This window comes from Pipra filicauda, unplaced genomic scaffold (assembly GCF_003945595.2).
Source record: "Pipra filicauda isolate LSUMZ 115617 unplaced genomic scaffold, ASM394559v2 scaffold593_size253620_pilon, whole genome shotgun sequence".
Lineage (NCBI taxonomy): Eukaryota > Metazoa > Chordata > Aves > Passeriformes > Pipridae > Pipra > Pipra filicauda.
Genome location: NW_024104746.1, coordinates 188,671 through 203,077, shown reverse-complemented (window position 1 = coordinate 203,077; position 14,407 = coordinate 188,671). Strand labels below are relative to the sequence as shown.

The following is a 14,407-nucleotide window of genomic DNA, read 5'->3' as shown; positions in this document are numbered from 1 at the left end:
TGTTTTTTATAGCCCTTCAACAAACTTGTGATTATCTTAAGTGTCTGGCAGGTGCCTGACTTAGTTGTGCCTTAACAAAAGTTGTCACCCGGGACTGTGATAGATCTCTCTGCTCGGGTTTGTAGGCATAGAGCTACTGGCATTAAACACTGAATGAGAAAAGCATTGGTGCTTAGCAGGAGCCTGAGAAGCAAAATAAGATAATTTTTATTTCTTTTCTTAGGCAAAATATCAATGGGCGGGAAAAGAGGCTGCAAATTTTCCCTGGAGTCTTAGAATAGGGGAAGAAGGAAGTTTCATGGGACTGAAGTTGTTCAACTGCGCAAAGACAGAATGTAGATCTACAAGACTAGTTCTAGAGCAGCTTCAGCCCTACGTGCTGTGATTGAGGCTGTGCTGTCAAGAGAAATAATACATTTGTTCTTCCTTCTCCTTATCTATTTGTTCTTGGGTGGTCGTCTTCTCCTTCCTGGCAGGTGGATTGGAATGAAACAACAGCTTCCTGCCATTCTGCAGAGAAAGAAGAGGTATGTTAATCAGTGCTGTGTCGGTGTGTCTGAGCCACGTGGCTAAAGCTGTTTCATGAAGGACCATGGCCCCTTGCTCTCTATTTTCTGGGCAGGCTGCAGTGTGTCTTAAGTGTGTTTTTTGTATTAGAAAGTGTACGTGAAGCACCTGAAGGCTGTGTGTGTGCTCGTGCTTCAGCTGCTACAACGTACTGTTGTACCTACAACTGGTTTCTGACTCATTTGTACTGTCTCAGGAAGAGCAGGGGAAGTTGGAAGTCCAAAGAAATATCAGCGGGAGCCTGCAGAACCCTCTGTTTTCTCTTGGCTAAAGGGCAGGGACTCGTGGCACCTGTTCTGTCACCCATGCTGTCAGTGCTTTGGTGTGTGACAGAGCTGGGGTGTCCTCGCTGCCGTGTTGGCCTGTGGAAGGTGCAGCAGGAGCTGTGGCTGAAGCTTAGTTTGGCATAATATGGCACATGTCAGAAAAGGTGTGGTTTGATGGGATGGCGAAGCTGACTGAGGGTCTTGCTGCTGTTGACAGGTGTGTCTTGCTCATGCCCAGTTCTTCATTTGCCAGTTTTCTTGCTTTGTTTAATACAGCCAAGTTAATGAGTTGAAATGAGCTTACTGAGAATTGGCAAGTAATGGAGGGAGCCATGTGGTCGAGAGAAGGATAGGAGAAAGACAATGGAAGGATACTGAGCTGGAAGAGTGTGCACTGTGACTGACTTCCCAGCAGCGGCTTAAGTTACATCACTCCTGTAAATTGTAAGTTGTGCTATGCCTGGCTATTGGTGCCATCCCCACACAGCTGTGGAGGCCCCTAGTAACACTATTCCCTTAGACACTTGCTATTCAGGTACCTCTAGCTTCCCTGAAGTGGGCTATTGAGGTGAGAATCACTGCACTTACCTTTTTTTCTACAGTTGCCTGGAATCTTTCCATGTCCCTTTTCAATCCTTCCTCCTGCTGCTGCTTCTGTTTCAGCTTTTCCTCTCTGAGCCTTTTGAAGGGAGGAAATAAAGGATGAGTTAAATCCAGCATGCAGCTACACCAGATGTGCTTTTGACCCACAGCATGAACATCTAACATTACATTTTACATCACACCTTACATGTAACCATGTAGGACCCACCAGAGCATGGGGGTTTGGGTGCAGCCTTTGCTGGAGTTTGTTACTGGGAAGGTGGTAGCAGAGAAGCACTCACCACAGTTGGTCCTACTCTTTCTGGAGTGATGAGTGGAAAAAAGCATGTCAGGCTTTGAAATGGAGATATTGGACAGTTGTTTTCTGTTGCAGACATGCTCTGTGCCACCTTCAGCAGGTGACTTACACTCTGCAGTTGACCAGGATGCCCACCAGCTTTGTGGGTGAGTGATGTTTATAGGAGGGTTTTACACCCACGGAGCTACACATTGCTCAGATGGGCACAGTGGAGGCCAATACTGGCAAGTGGTTCCAATTCCCTATGGAAATGAAGCGCTGGAACAGAAATGGGATCAAGCTGTGGAATGCTGAGGCCCAGAGGAACTGAATTCTAAACCTTGTGATCCTGAGGAAAACTTTAAATGCTTTTTGAAGTTTTTTTTTTTAGTTTGATTGGTTTTGTTTTTATTTGGGGTGTGGGGTATGTGGTGTCAGGGTCTTCCCTGAATTATTCTCCTCCATCCCCAGCATAGAATAAATGTGTGTCTTATTTTGTAATTTAAGAGTGCAAACCCATTCACAGAACATCAGGAAGAAACACCACACCCTTTCTACTCCAAAGCTGAATAAAGATACAGAGAAAGAGTAAGCAGGAGGGAAATATCACTGCTCTGGCTTTAAATCCTCAGACTATTCTCATTCACCTGAAGATGGCCTGATAACGGTCAGCAGTTCATCTATCTTTGCAATTTTTGAGGGGAAATTTCATGTAAGTGACTGGGCCAAAAGGAATGTGTCTTATCTTGGAACCTGAATTGATTGTGTTAATTGGCTACTATTTAATAAAACAAGTCAAATTTAAGAGTTTTGTAGAAGAAACATTTGAAAGCTGTCATTGCTGTGAAATACCCTTATGTACCTATTGAATACCTGACAAAATATCAGGGCATGGCAGACTTTGAGTGTGTTAACTAGAGGAGTAATTTTCTATTTAATCAGTTTAAAAGGAGTAATTTTCTATTTAATCAGATTAAATATTGTTACTGTAAATAGTCTTCTTAAAATAATGATTCTCATAATTGAGTTTGGTTTGTTTGTGAGTTTGGTGTTTTTTATTCTTCTGAATTTTTCCCTTCTCCAATGTAGCTTGCAGGTCTTTTCTAATGTAGCTATGAGCTGCTGCTCGCTGCTCAGGAGACTCAAGTTCTATGAATGTGGAACCCTTACAGAAGAAAAATGGTATGGATTGGTCACATGGGATTTCAGATTGCTGCCACAGTTTCTTGGGTTGATTTGACTCTTTTGGCTGTCAACATTTAAAAATAGAGGTATATTCCAGAAGGTGGTCTTGCCTTACCTTGCCCTCTTTTCCTTTTTTATGGCTTTCTGAGCCTTTTCTATCTGTGATGATGGAATTCCCTCCAGGTTATCCAGTAAATCATTGAGCTGTTTTTCTATTACTTTTAGCATCTCTATTGTCTTCAGGTTTGTCTCATTGTCTCCAGTGCATTGGGAATAGACTTCCAGCACCTTCTTCTTCAGGCTTGCGAGCATTTGGTCCTAGAGGTAAGAGGAGGTATGTAAGAGGCACATCTGGGTCCTGCCCAGTAGAACCATAATATCTCTCCAAAACCAAAGGAAGTCAGTAAAGGAAACACTGTAATTTCCCCAACAAGACTCAGTTGCTTGATTCGCGGTTGGCTTAGCAGCAGTGGCTGGGACAGATGGCTTTATTGAGCCTTTCTCCTGTTGGTCTCATCTTCCCAGCTTTGCTGTGACTTGGGGCAGGTTTTGGCTGCCCAGGTGTCTTTATGGCCCCTGCTCTCACCTCATAGCAGCTGCATGGAGCAGACACATTTGCTGTCTCAGCAGTGCCCTAAACCTGCCTTTGCTATAGCTCCATTGCTGGGAAATAGTGCTGATCCCTGCCCAGTGAACCCACTGCCTGCTCTGTTCCTGGGATATGGATATGGCTGGTGGAGAGGAACCACTTACGCCCATGTGAACCCCCCTTGCCTTGATCTCAGCGTGTACCTGGTCATTAGCTTCATGTTCTCCACAGGAAAAGAGGTGGACTCTGAGCTTCAGATCTGCTATTCTCTCTTCTTCCTGGGCGACAGCGGACTGCAGGGTGTTTACCTCCTGTTTCAGCTCTGCTAGCTCCTTCTCCCTAGGCCAGAAGAGAGAGGAGGTATTTGGAAAGGGCATCTCTGAAACACAGGGCTCTTCTGCTCCCCCCAGCCTGGGCCCATCCCTTCTACTGCCAGCAGATGGAGGTAACACTTCAGCTTTTCCTGGAAATTTTACCCACAGCCTTGAGAGCTTCTGTTTTTTCTGGAAAAACAGTTTCTGTGCTAGTGTGAGGAAGGAAAAAGTAGCCTAGCTAAACTAAGATTTTTTAATAGTCAGTGGGGGATCCAGATTTAAAAACTTTCACAAGGGGATAAATTACACTTTAAATGGGAATATGTGTGTCTAGCTGCCATTGAAATAGTATATTACAATGACACTTGGGTTCCCTTCTGTCTTCCTCTTAGAAGGTTTTACATTGAGTCATTGTAGGTGCTGATCTGGATCACTCCAGAAATTGCCTTGTTTCTTCCTTTGATCTTCCTTTATGAGAATTACACAATGCTTCTGTCTCATATCCACTCCAGGATGCTAAATGCATCAGTTCCCTAGTCTGCACCTTGAGGACTAAGGAATTAGTCCCAAGCTCAAGCCTTATCTTCTAAATTAAACATAGATGGGACACTTTCCTGGGAGCTCACAACAGAGTCTCTGTTGCATGCTGTGTGACCAGCATTACATGTGGTCTGCAGGTAGTGAGGTGCTAGTGGTGGGCAGAGGGGTCCCTTCCCATCTCTTGCAGGATCACACTTACATGCTTTCGTGTGTGGTGATGAAAGTGTGCTGGACCTTGTTCCATTTTTCCTCAATATCCTGGGAATTCCGGATGAAGGATATGTTCTCATCCTGCATCTTCATGAAAGTAATCAGCAGTTGTTCGGGATGAGTAAAATACAGCTCAGGCTCCTAGGGTGGAAAACAGATGTGATGAGTGTTTTTCCTCCTCCAGCCTCTTGAACTACATGGGGGTTGGTCTGCACCAGCCCTGGCTGTTCAAACACTCTTCCATCAAGAGAGGTCTGTGGCTGTCCATTTACAAATGTCTCCCACCTTCCTGCCATGTGTGTAGCTTTACTCTGCCTCACCAGCTCACCCCCAAAACAAGTAGCGTTTTGGGGGGTAAAAAGTGATTCAAACATCTGTGAGAGGAAAGCTTCAATTTCAGACATAAACCAGTAACTTCACTAATTTAAAAATCTTCCATTACATGATGTCATATCAGGTTGGGGGATGACAAGCTTAGAGATGATGGCAGGTTTTTGGAAACTGGAGGAGGAAAGTTAAACTAAACTATTTATAATACATATTGCCAAAACATGAACTTTTATGAATGTATAAACATACGTTTATAATTTGTGGCTACAGTAACTCCTCAGTACCATAACTAATGGTTATAAGGCGAGGGAAATTAGTAATATCAATAAATGGCACAGGACAAACCGAAAATGTAAATATTTCAACATAGGACTTCTGACCTCATCTTCATCCGAGCTGATTTCATTTTCTCCTTCCTCCAAGGAACTTCTGAAAAAGCATTTTGTGTATTAGGCCCTTAGAGAAATGAGAGCTCACAGGAGACCTTGTTAGTGACTTATGAACACTGGGGTTTTTTTGCTATTGCTGTTTGCTCCTCCACAGTCCTTTGCACATTCCCACATTTGCCTCCCCATGGCTGTGGCCTGTTTGGGTGTCAGTAGGATCTAGAGGTCACACAAACAGGCCCTGAGCAAGCTGCCTTTTGTGCTGCTCCAGGCTGTGCTGTCCCAGTGGGACTGGGACATGACATGTGAGCGTGAACTGATGGTGTTGATCCAAATGCCTTTAAACTCACTGGGAGGTTTTGACTCTTGGGCAAAGAGAAGGCAAAGGCAAGAGCCTTACTAGAAAGGCTCAGGCAGCAGCAGCAGCAGCACAAATGTAGAAGAAGCCTTGTGCTCTTTGTGAGACATAGTACTGCTCCTAAACGACACGGTGTAGCCACCATGGGGAGACTGCAGTTTTTACTTGCCCTGGGAGAAGCTTGTTGAGTGCTTCTTCCTCTGTACAAGAGATAAAAGAGGGGGCAAGAGGTGCCTGGCTGCTCTTTGCAGCACAGTCTGTTCACCACCTTCACTTGCACCTGTCACCCTGTGCCATGGAGGGGTTAAAAACCCTTTGTTTGCATCATCTTAGTGCCAGCCCCACTTGGGGCAGGGCTCTCAGCAGAGGATTTAAGGACAGAGCTCTGTTGGAGTAGGCACATAGGTACTGACTTGCACACCTGATGGCTTTCTACTGGTATTTGGATTTGTTCCAATAAGCCCCAGCTCTCAGCATGCCTGCAGCAAAGGTGAGGAGTAGGATTCCCCTCTGCTGACTCCCAGTCAACTGAGTGCTCTCAGCAAAGGTGAGGAGTAGGATTCCCCTCTGCTGACTCCCAGTCAACTGAGTGCTCTCTGCAGTATTTAAGTGTGTTGTTTGCATTGTCTTGTACTTACAGTTCTCTTGTTAAGAGAGGCTTCAGAAACTGTTTGAGCTGTGGCCTGATATCACGTGACCTGGAATCCAAACTCTCTGAATACAGCAGGGAACTTGGCATATCTGTAAAACTGATGGTATGGGCAGTCCTGGCTGTCACACCCTGGTCTGGAGACAAGAAGAGAGGTACTCAAAGCCTGGGGCTGTCCCAAAGAGGAGCAGGCAGCACTTCCCTGGCACTCATGGCACTCACCCTGCTCTGCCCCAGGGGCAGATGAGGCACTCCCTTCATTAGCTCTGGATTCTGTTTTCAAATCCTTGTCCTTTTTGTGCTTTTTTCCGTGTTCCTTCTGCCACTCTTTTGGAGACAGCTGATAGAGGATGTCCCTGTACATCTTGTACTCCTGCAGAGTATCCTGAATTCTGGATATATCACTGGATTAAGAGAAGTGGACAAAGTTTTTTAGCAGGGAGGAAAGCCTCTGCTTGAACACCTTCTTTCTTGCTCTTGATATTCAGCTTAACCCAGAGAAGGGACAAGAGGGCACATATTTTCATGGACATGCAAAAACAAATGGGAACCTGCCCCACATGTTCTTTGTGGTTCCTCATGTGGAAGCTGCCTGGTCATATCTCTGTGGCCAGAGCCTTGATATGTCACTGGGCTTGCTAATTTTGGAATTTTTACTTGAAAAGGAATGAGAAATTTTGCCAGCTCAACTCATAATGGTTATTACAGTTATTTCTTTTGTCTTTCCACGGGTGCCCATTAAAATGCATCGCTTAGTTTTGTTTGGTTTTTAATCTGATACTAAGCATTTGATTTTGGTTTTGGAATGTTTACACTTCTTAACAATATTAATAAAAACTAGTCAAGTTGTTTTAGAAACAAAGCCAGCATCTGGAAAACAAAAGCCAAAACATTTTGACTCTTAAAATGGAACATTTTTGGAAATCTTTCACCCCCAAGGACTGTGAAAGTACACCAGTGCAAGGGCTGTTAAAGGCCAAGCAGGAATAATGAGCAACTATTACCCTTGGACCTTCGTTATTTGGGAATTGATTGCCCGGAGCTCCATTATTTTCTTTCTCTTTGCTGAGGTTTCTTCTTTTGCCCTAGGAAAGAATGCATAAATATAAGACATTAAACAATTTAGTAGTGAGTAGTGAATTGAGGTGCATATGAAACAGCAAAAAAGATGTGATACAAGCACTAGAAGTCTGTGTTACGGGTGTATCCCAGGTGATGTTTGTTTCCTGCCTCAAGGCCCTACTTCTCTTGGCAAGGAATATGTCATGCCAGTGTTTAGATCTCCCTAACTTGGCTGCTGCTGAGCATCAGTTGCTGCTCTGCCCTTGTGATACCTGTAACGGGCCAAAGTGCTCAGCCTCCTTCACTGAGGGGACTGTTCCTGCTTTGAGGAGTTGGGCAGAGGCATCTCTCCCTAGTAAGGGTGCTGTGAGAAGAATGGAAGTGGTGGGGCCAGCAGTAGGTTTCTTGCTGCCACCAGATCAAGGGCTTTTGCAATGAGAGTATTCCCTGGCTGTTGTTCTCCTTCTTCTCTTTTATTGAATGTGTGGGGAGAAAGTGCCACCAGGACTGTAACTCTGGGAAAATCAAGAGTGTTTCATAGCCAAAAACCCTGCAGGAGGGTCAAGCAGAAAATCTCCTGTGTCCAGCACGAAAGAGCACACGGTTCAGTGTTCCTTACATTTTCAGGGCTTTGACAGAGCTATTTTGGTTCTCCTGCAGGAACTCCTCAAACATGGCAGCATCCTTCTCCATCCTTTTCTCAGCCTTTTCCAGTTTTTTTTCCTCATTCTTTGCTATGTCCTCCATCTTTTTAATTTCATCTCGCTTCACTGCCATGGCATACTGAAATGAACCCCAAAGGCAACACAGTCACATTGGTTGGTTGATTTTAAAGGTACATTGGTTAAGCTTTGTTCTTGGTTACTGTATTACCTGATAGTTGTTGGCAGAGACGGTAAGGACTTAAAACCAAGGTGTGTGTCTTAATGCATAGAGGTATATGGAGGCCAGTGGTTATTTCAGAAGGAACATAACAAAGAAGCAGTGAAACTAAAGACAGAATCCAAAAGTCCCAGCACTGTGTTAACTCCTGGCTGACAAAGATTGATTCATTCAGTTTTGTTACAGCACAAAAATAGAGATGAATAATGGGGATATTCCAGCACAGTTACTCCATCCCCTTATTTTGAGTTCAGAATGGCTCCCAGCTACAATTTATGTATAGAACAGCAGGAGTCAAAAGGCCAGGGTATCTGTGCATCTAACAACTGAAATAGTTGCAGGGTGGCTATGGAATGATGCAAATGACATATGCTCCTTTATTTCTTGATTGGGAATTGCTGGGCTACAGACTATTAGTGTCTGTAACACAGGACCTGGACAGTCAATCCATGAGGTCTGATGTGTGCCTCCTTGGAAAGATCTATAGGCAGTGCATCTCAGGGGAAAAAACACCAAAACAAAGCAACACAGAGAAGAGTAATTAAATGAAGAGAAAGTAACATTCTAAAAGCAAAGTACCTCAAGAAAAAAGATCTCTCTTCTGTCATTTAGGTAGCCATGGAAGGTCTCCCTTTCTAATGCGTAGTCTGAAATTAGAATGTAAAGTTGCTTAGACTAAAGGGGAAAATATGGCTAAGGCAAAACACAGTGAATATGTGGGCTACCATGAGCATGGATCTGGTTGGCATTGGAGTCAGCAATACTGGTTATTGTATTACAGTTTTTACCTTGTTTAGGATCAGTTTCATGGAGTAAATTCAGATGGAATGGAGCCGAGAATCCGGTCCTTGTCCTCTAGACATTAATGGGAAAGCTACTGCTCATGTCAGAGGTAGAAAATTTAGGCCTGTATCCACTAAAATCCAACTTTAGGTCAGCTTAGTAGAAATGTTTCTATTACAGAAGGTCCTGCAAACTCAGGTGGCTCCCAGCAGATTCTGAGAGCTCCCAGATACTGTGAAGGACAGTGGAACCCAGGCTACTGTGGAGGGGCTGCCATGTGCTCTGTATGTAAATGCATGAGATGGAGATGGTTCAGTCACACAGAGGTTGGCAAGATACAGCCAACTATTGTGTCTGCAAGACCTCACCAAAGTCAGCCAGAGCCAACTGCTCCTCCCATCCCCTCTTTGCCTTAGGCTGTTTCCCAGCTGAGCAGCACCACTGCAAAGACAGTGACTGTTCTGCACCTTTTTGCATGCCTAACTTCCGTGAGAGAATCTCCTGAAGAACTTTCAGTCTCTCTTCACTTGTTGCCTGTTTTCTGCTCTCCTCTTCTTCCTCCTTTTTCAGAGCTTTCATCAACCCACTTTTTTCTTTTATTTTAGTGGAGTAAGTAGTTTTCTCATGGACTTTCAAGGTCTTCTTCCTTTCATGTTCCTGTGGGAAGTCAGATACGTGGACAGTTTGATTGTGTGCTTTGTTTGCTGTGGTTTTTAAAGTCATGAGTAGCTATTCACAGTCTAGAAATTTGCAGACTGCTGATATTCTGATGATGCATGTTTGCCCGTTTTTTCTGACTAATCCTAGTGATATTCTCTCTTGAGGCAACTGAAAAGCTAAATTCCTTAGCTCTTGTTCTCATTAGTATGTTGATTTGTATTCTGCATCCGTCCACCAGCTGTGCTAATTTGTACCTACTCAGTGTCCTCATTTTTCCTTCCTGGATTATTCCTCTGAGTGAATGGAAATTTTCTGAGATTCATCCTATAAGTCCCCTAGTTAAAGGGAACAACAGGACAGCCCACACTTAACCAGTCAGTCCAATTTTCCCAATGGCACATAAACCACCAAGTTCAGATTGAGAGGATCTTTTCAAACCCACTCTAGACCTTTCTGGAGGACAAAAGGTTGTTCCTGCTCAGTGTTTTCTTATGGACTGAAGTGTAATTCATTGCTGTCTGCACAGTTTGGCCATGGGTTATGCTGAGGACATCCCTCAGCAGACACCCTTAGTGCACTTCTTCCCAAGTTCCTCCCTGTACTTATATAGTGACCTTCAACCCAAGCAAGAACCAGACTGTATCAGTCATCAGTGTGAGGTGAGGAGGCCTTGCTAAAGCTTGTTTGGATCCCTCCCACTGTGCTTTAGAAACAAAGACCTCTTGCTTCTTTCCACACTGCTGCCAGGCTGTGTGACCATGTGCAACAGTCAGACCAGAGAATCACAGAATGACTTGGCTTGGAAGGGACCTTAAAGATAAACTAGTTCCAACACCTCTGCCATGGGCAGGGACACCTTCCACTAGACCAGCTTGCTCAAAGCCCCATCCAACCTGGCCTTGGACACTTCCAGGGATGGCGCAGCCACAGCTTTGAGCAACCTGTTCCAGTGCCTCACTACCCTCTGAGTAAAGAATTTCTTCCTCACATCTAATCTATATCTCTTCTCTTTAGGTTTAAAATAATTCCCCCTGGTTCTTTCACTATCTGTTTCTGTAAAAAGTTGCTGTTCTTTTTTTGATAAGCACCCTCTGAGTACTGAAAGACTGCAGTCAGGTCTCCCAGAGCCTTTTCCTCTCTGGGCTGAACATCCCCAGGTTTCTCATGAAGTGATCTTTTGATCTCTCATGCACTAAAATTTGGTACTCATTGGTTGGTTGCCTGCCCTAGTAGGTGCTTGTTAAATACATTGGCCTAGAGCATGTATACACACCGCCTTTGCCTTTTTGATTTCCTTGTCCCTTAGTGCAAAAATATCAGCATCTGATGGGATTGTAAACGGATTTTTCGTTGGGTTTTCTTCATCCTCGTCAGAGCTTTCTGCAAAAAACAAATGGATGAGGATGTAGAAGACGTGAAGCAGAATATCAGGACTCAGTGCAAAGGGAGTGTGATCTGCTGCATCACGCCTGGAGGGTGGGCAGCTGTGCTCCCAGCTGCAGGTGTCTAATGGTGCTGGAGCAGGGAGCCGGATAGGGCTTATGAGAATCCACCGATATAACTGAGACCTCTGTATGGTTTATGTCACTTGACCATATCTAATGATCAGCTGAGGATTTCAGACAGGGATTTTTGTAGGTCTGCAGCTGTTTTACCCACCTCATCTGTTTGTGGGCAGAAGAATTTGACTACAGGCCTCTCCTTTGACTGAACAAGGGAAGGCTGCCGGAGCATTGTGTCCTTACCTGACAGCACAAGGCGGGTTTCCATTGCAGGGCTGGAAGAGAGACTTTTAGATGTTGATGCTGTGTGTTGAGATGGTGTCCTTGACCCTGGCCCAAAGAAAACCATAAACAAGTCAATCAGTTGGGACCTGCCAGTAACTGATGTGGTAAGTTTTACAGCAGTGGTAGGCCTAGGGGCTTTCTGGATCTTAACCACTGAGCCTTTAATGTCTGTAGGAATTAACAAAAAGCTTCATTAAACTGCAAAACATTTGTGCTCTGACCCCCAAAGGAGATGCTCATCCCTGGCTTATGTGAAAGTCGGGTAAAACACAGTCTTCCTTACACACACACTGAAGGGAAATGAATGACAAAACACTTTGGAGGTAACAAGCAACCCAAGTACCTCATCTCTTTTTCCACCCAGTCACCAGTTCAGACCCACACCCATGCTTTTTCATTCTCCTGTCACTAGTTCACAAGCTACATTTTTTACTCCTTAAAGCTCTTACCAGTAATTGTTTCAGCATTGTGGATTTCTTGCGATGAGGCAGAATGATTGTTGGACAGCACAGACATGTTGTATGAACTCCGTTGTGTTTCCTTTTAGGTTGGCAAATTGGTGAAGGTTAGTTTTTTGTTCTCTGACTCCAGTCTCTTTTGTAGTTTTGCTATGGGTCCTAAGGGAAAAGGCATAATTGAAATGATCTCATTTGCAAAGCACAGATAGACCATTGTTAAAGTTATCCTTTAATCACCAAAGGCAGCGAGCTGGGCCCAGTGAGGTATTAGTTCAATTGATGCAATTCTGCTGCTGGCACCATTCCTGATCTGCACTGATATAAGAACTGTAGAAAATATCTTCTTCCTCTTGCACTAGTTTTAAGGCTATTTTAAAGCATCAGTTTTTGCTCTGAACAGCCTCCAGTTTTTATGTATATTGAGCTAAACTCATCTGGCCTATTTTCTGTGTACGTCCTTGGTGCTTTGTGTTTCCTATTGGCTGTGTTTCTGCAGCTGCCCAATTAGTATCCAATTCTTTGGAGGTGTCAAACTTTCACTGCTGGTGAGACACAGAGGCTGAGATAGAATTTAGGCTGTTTGAATATATCCCAAATGTTTTCTCTCTCCTTTTCAGTTCTTGAAGTACTTTTTCCAAAAGCCTCCTTGACTGGTTACTCAGATTTCAAGTCTCTCTGAACTTTGCTTAATGTAAGGGGATATTTTTCTCTAGGGGTCTCCCATCTACATCCTGGAACAACATCACCCCTGCTGATGATGTGAGTTTTGGAGAAAGCCCCACCAGGGCAGGGGTGGGAAGGCAGTCAAACACCTGAGGCATTCGGTCCAATAGAGTTTGTGAAACCTGCAGAGCAGTTGCAGCAAAGACCTGGAGGCTCCACCCTCAGTGCACACCTTGATTTCTCTGATCTGAAACCCTTCTCATAAAACTTTTCTTGTTCCTGTGGTTGATTTAAATTCCTGCTACAGGGAATAAGACTGAAAAGCAGGATTAGACAGAGGATACTGGCATATGGCAAATAATTATCAGTGCAATCCTCAGAGATAAAAAGTGCTTTATAATATAATTTTAGCTAAATGTAGGAAACCGTTTTTAAGATTAACTTATAAATATTAATTTTATTAAGGTACTTTTAGTCTGAGGTTGTTTTGGTTTTTAATAGGTTTTTTTGCACATCACTTTGGAAATAATGCCAAAAGCTACAGAAGCACTAGCTGTGCTAACTATAATTATTAAGCTCAATAATGCAAATAAAAATGCTTTATTGCTAGAATCATTTGGCATATATTAGTTCCTCTGACATTTTTATGTTCCAGTAGCTACATACCAGTGGCCAGTAGCATGGGAATCAATAGATAAGGCATTCATGGTTTTAATATACCAAAACCTTTATTCAGTGTTTTTCCCTTGCATCAAGCTGCTGTGCAAAAAAAAAAAAAAAAAAAAAAAAAAACCAAGAAAAAAAAATCTAAAATGCCAAAGTAAACATGCAGATAGTTCTAAAAAATAATGCAGTAAATCCATCCACCATGTTCCCAAAGCATTGGGTGAGTGTGTTTTATACACTCAGATGATTTAGATGACACCATCGCTGCAGAGCAGGTCGTGTCACACAGGTGGGTGTGTGGATGGGACACATCTGTCCCTGGCACACCCCCCCACCATCCATGGAGAAGCAGGCGGTGAGTGCGTGTGGTTTCTCGAGGACACGGGCCAGCACCTGCGCTAGTCCGACTGAGACACTGTATCTCATGTCACAAACTGCAAAGAAGTTGCTGCGATTGCCCCTCCCCTGTATTTTTTGGTTTCTCACCCAAAGGAGGGGTCCTGCGGGCTCCTCTCCCCGGGAAGCCGCGGTCGGAGCGGGGCGGGAGCGGGACGGGCAGAGGCGCCGCCGGCTCTGTTTGCGGTTCCATGGAAACCCGCGCTCCCGTTGCCAGGCGGCAGCCGACAGCACACAGGCACGGGAGGGGTCGTGGAATCATTGAACGGTTTGGGTTGGAACGGACATTAAAGATCCTCTGGTTCCAACCCCCTGCCATGAGCAGGCACATCTTCCACTAGACCAGGTTGCTCCAAGCCCCGTCCAACCTGTCCCTGGACACTCCCAGGATGTCTGGCTGCAATGCAGACACATGAGCAGGTGTTCTGAGCAGGCAGCTTGCTGGAGTTCAAATCAGATGTTGGTTTGAACTCCCTTGGAAAATGAAGGAAAATGCTGTGTTGTGAGAGGTCCCCCTGGGCTTGCTGGGTTTTCTATCCATTATTCATCTCAGAAAGAATTTCTTCACTGAAAGGGTGGTCAGGCATTGGAACGGGCTGCCCAGGGAAGTGGTGGAATCACCATCCCTGAAAGTGTTCAACATGGCACTTAGTGCTGTGGTTCAGTTGGTGTGGTGGTGTTTGGTCAATGTTTGGACTCGATAATCTTGAAGGTCTTTTCCAACCGTAATGATCTTGTGATTCTATTCTATGACTATTTCTGTCCCTGAGGCCCAG

The 14,407-nt window shown here is 44.4% G+C and overlaps 1 protein-coding gene across 1 annotated transcript; it reads right to left on the bottom strand.

Moving 5' to 3' along the window:
* Positions 1 to 184: 184 nt before the first annotated feature.
* Positions 185 to 13,805, bottom strand: CFAP100 (cilia and flagella associated protein 100). Its single transcript, XM_027720698.2, has 16 exons — positions 13,722 to 13,805; positions 11,898 to 12,065; positions 11,407 to 11,493; positions 10,935 to 11,041; positions 9,469 to 9,658; positions 8,798 to 8,865; positions 7,956 to 8,119; positions 7,279 to 7,359; positions 6,497 to 6,678; positions 6,264 to 6,411; positions 5,262 to 5,310; positions 4,541 to 4,692; positions 3,691 to 3,826; positions 3,014 to 3,216; positions 1,422 to 1,512; positions 185 to 510 (listed from the first exon to the last, which is right to left on the bottom strand). Exons 2-16 carry the CDS (start codon positions 11,962 to 11,964, stop codon positions 400 to 402), a joined length of 1,836 nt encoding a protein of 611 aa, XP_027576499.1. The 5' UTR covers positions 11,965 to 12,065; positions 13,722 to 13,805; the 3' UTR covers positions 185 to 399.
* Positions 13,806 to 14,407: the final 602 nt, after the last annotated feature.